General features: G+C 52.6%; 1 protein-coding gene across 1 annotated transcript; it reads left to right on the top strand.

Annotated features, from left to right (window-relative positions):
• Positions 1 to 720: 720 nt before the first annotated feature.
• LOC130017658 (olfactory receptor 6B2) lies at positions 721 to 1,659 on the top strand. The gene has a single exon (XM_056108380.1). It carries the CDS (start codon positions 721 to 723, stop codon positions 1,657 to 1,659), a length of 939 nt encoding a protein of 312 aa, XP_055964355.1.
• Positions 1,660 to 2,033: the final 374 nt, after the last annotated feature.

Below are 2,033 nucleotides of genomic sequence, written 5' to 3'. Positions count from 1 at the left end.
TATGGGTGTCTGTGTGCCTGTGTATTGTGTGTGAGGGTGTGTCTGTGGGGGTGTGAGGGTGTGTATGTCTGTGGGGGCGTGGGGGTGTGAGTGTGGGGGTGTGAGGATGTAAAGGTGTGAGTGTGTTGTGGGGGTACGAGAGTGTGTCTGTGTGTGTATGTGCATGCATGTGTGCGACTGTAGTAATAGTCTTAAGGCACCAGCATGGATCTGAAATTCTCTCCATAGGAAAATGTGAGGGTGTGGACCTGTGAGTGGGGATGTGTGTGTGGGTACGTCAGAACATGACCATGTGTCAGGGCGGGGCATCTTTCGCACTGCCCCTAGAGCTCGCCTCTTCATGGAAGAGTGTGGCAGGACCCTGGCCCTGTCACCATGGAGACCTTTCACTGTCCAGTACAACCTGTAGCCAATACTGCCCTGATATAAGGTCAAACCAAAGCAATCGTGCCGCAAGCGAGTGAGGTGGTGCAGACAGCAGCCAGTGTGGCTGGGTTTGTGACCTGGGCCATCCCGCCTTTGGTATTCTGTCCCAACAGCCACACTCGAGCCCCATTCCTGCTCTGATCTGCCTCAGAGCCAGCTGACTCCTGACCTGGGGCAGCTCAGTGGCCACTGGACCCCACTGTCTGCAGTAGTGGCCAGAGCAGGAGTCCATCCTGGGGTCCCCCCTCCCAGTGTCACTCTTACCAGTGTCTTCCAGCCCCAGCCACCAGCAGCATGAAGGGAGAGAACGTGACCAGGGTCAGCACGTTCATCCTGCTGGGCTTCCCCACAGCCCCCCGGCTGCAGTACGCACTCTTCCTCCTCTTCCTGCTCACCTACCTCTTCATCCTGCTGGAGAACCTGGCCATCATCCTCACCGTCTGGAGCAGCACTGCGCTCCACAGGCCCATGTACTACTTCTTGGGCTCCATGTCTTTCCTGGAGATCTGGTACGTGTCTGACATCATCCCCAAGATGCTGGACGGTTTTCTCCTGCAGCGCAAGCACATCTCCTTCGTGGGCTGCATGACTCAGCTCTATTTCTTCAGCTCCCTGGTGTGCACTGAGTGCGTGCTCCTGGCCTCCATGGCCTACGACCGCTACGTGGCCATCTGCCACCCACTGCGCTACCAAGTCATCATGACCACGGGGCTCTGCATACAGCTGGTGCTCTTCTCTTTCGCAAGTGGCTTCTCCATCTCTATGATCAAGGTGTACTTTATCTCCAGTGCCACGTTCTGTGGCTCCAATGTCCTGAACCACTTTTTTTGTGACATATCCCCCATCCTCAAACTGGCCTGCACAGACTTCTCCACCGCAGAGCTTGTGGACTTCATCCTGGCTTTCATCATCCTGGTGTTTCCCCTTATTTCCACCATTATGTCCTACGCATACATCACCCTGGCCGTCCTGCGCATCCCCTCGGCGTCGGGTCGCTGGAAAGCCTTTTCCACCTGCGCTTCCCACCTCACGGTGGTCACCATCTTCTATACGGCCATGATCTTCATGTACGTGCGGCCCCAGGCCATTGATTCTCGGAGTTCCAACAAGCTCATTTCTGCCGTTTATACAGTTCTCACCCCAATAATAAACCCATTGATCTATTGTCTTCGAAACAAGGAATTTAAGGATGCAATGAAAAGGGCACTGGGCCTGGGTGAGTCTTCACATTAAACATCTGGAAGAGAGAAAATATTCTTGAGTCTGTGACAATACAATCTTATATGGCACTTTATGCTTTTGAGGTAAATTAATAAATAAAATAAAGCACTTCTACAGTACTGTGTGCAAATAATAAGTCTTTTCTCATTGTGTTTTTACAAAAGGGCTACATCCATGTAAGAGGCACCCAGATCAAGTATTAGCAGGGCCTGAGAGATACTACTGTTTACCTTACCTTACTGACAGCGACCCCAGTTCCTGCATGTGGTTCCTCGAGCAGTCAGGAGTGATCCCTGAGCACCACCAACTGCGGCTCACTCTCCCCAAAAAAGGGTTAATAGCTTCTCACACTGTCCCTACTCCTTATCCTTGCTGAGATCATCACA

The sequence above is a fragment of the Sorex fumeus genome, unplaced genomic scaffold (genome assembly GCF_029834395.1).
Source record: "Sorex fumeus unplaced genomic scaffold, SorFum_2.1 ptg000207l, whole genome shotgun sequence".
In the NCBI taxonomy this organism is placed as follows: Eukaryota; Metazoa; Chordata; class Mammalia; order Eulipotyphla; family Soricidae; genus Sorex; species Sorex fumeus.
Note: the sequence above shows the minus strand (reverse complement) of the source record. Positions and strands in the feature narration are given on the sequence as shown.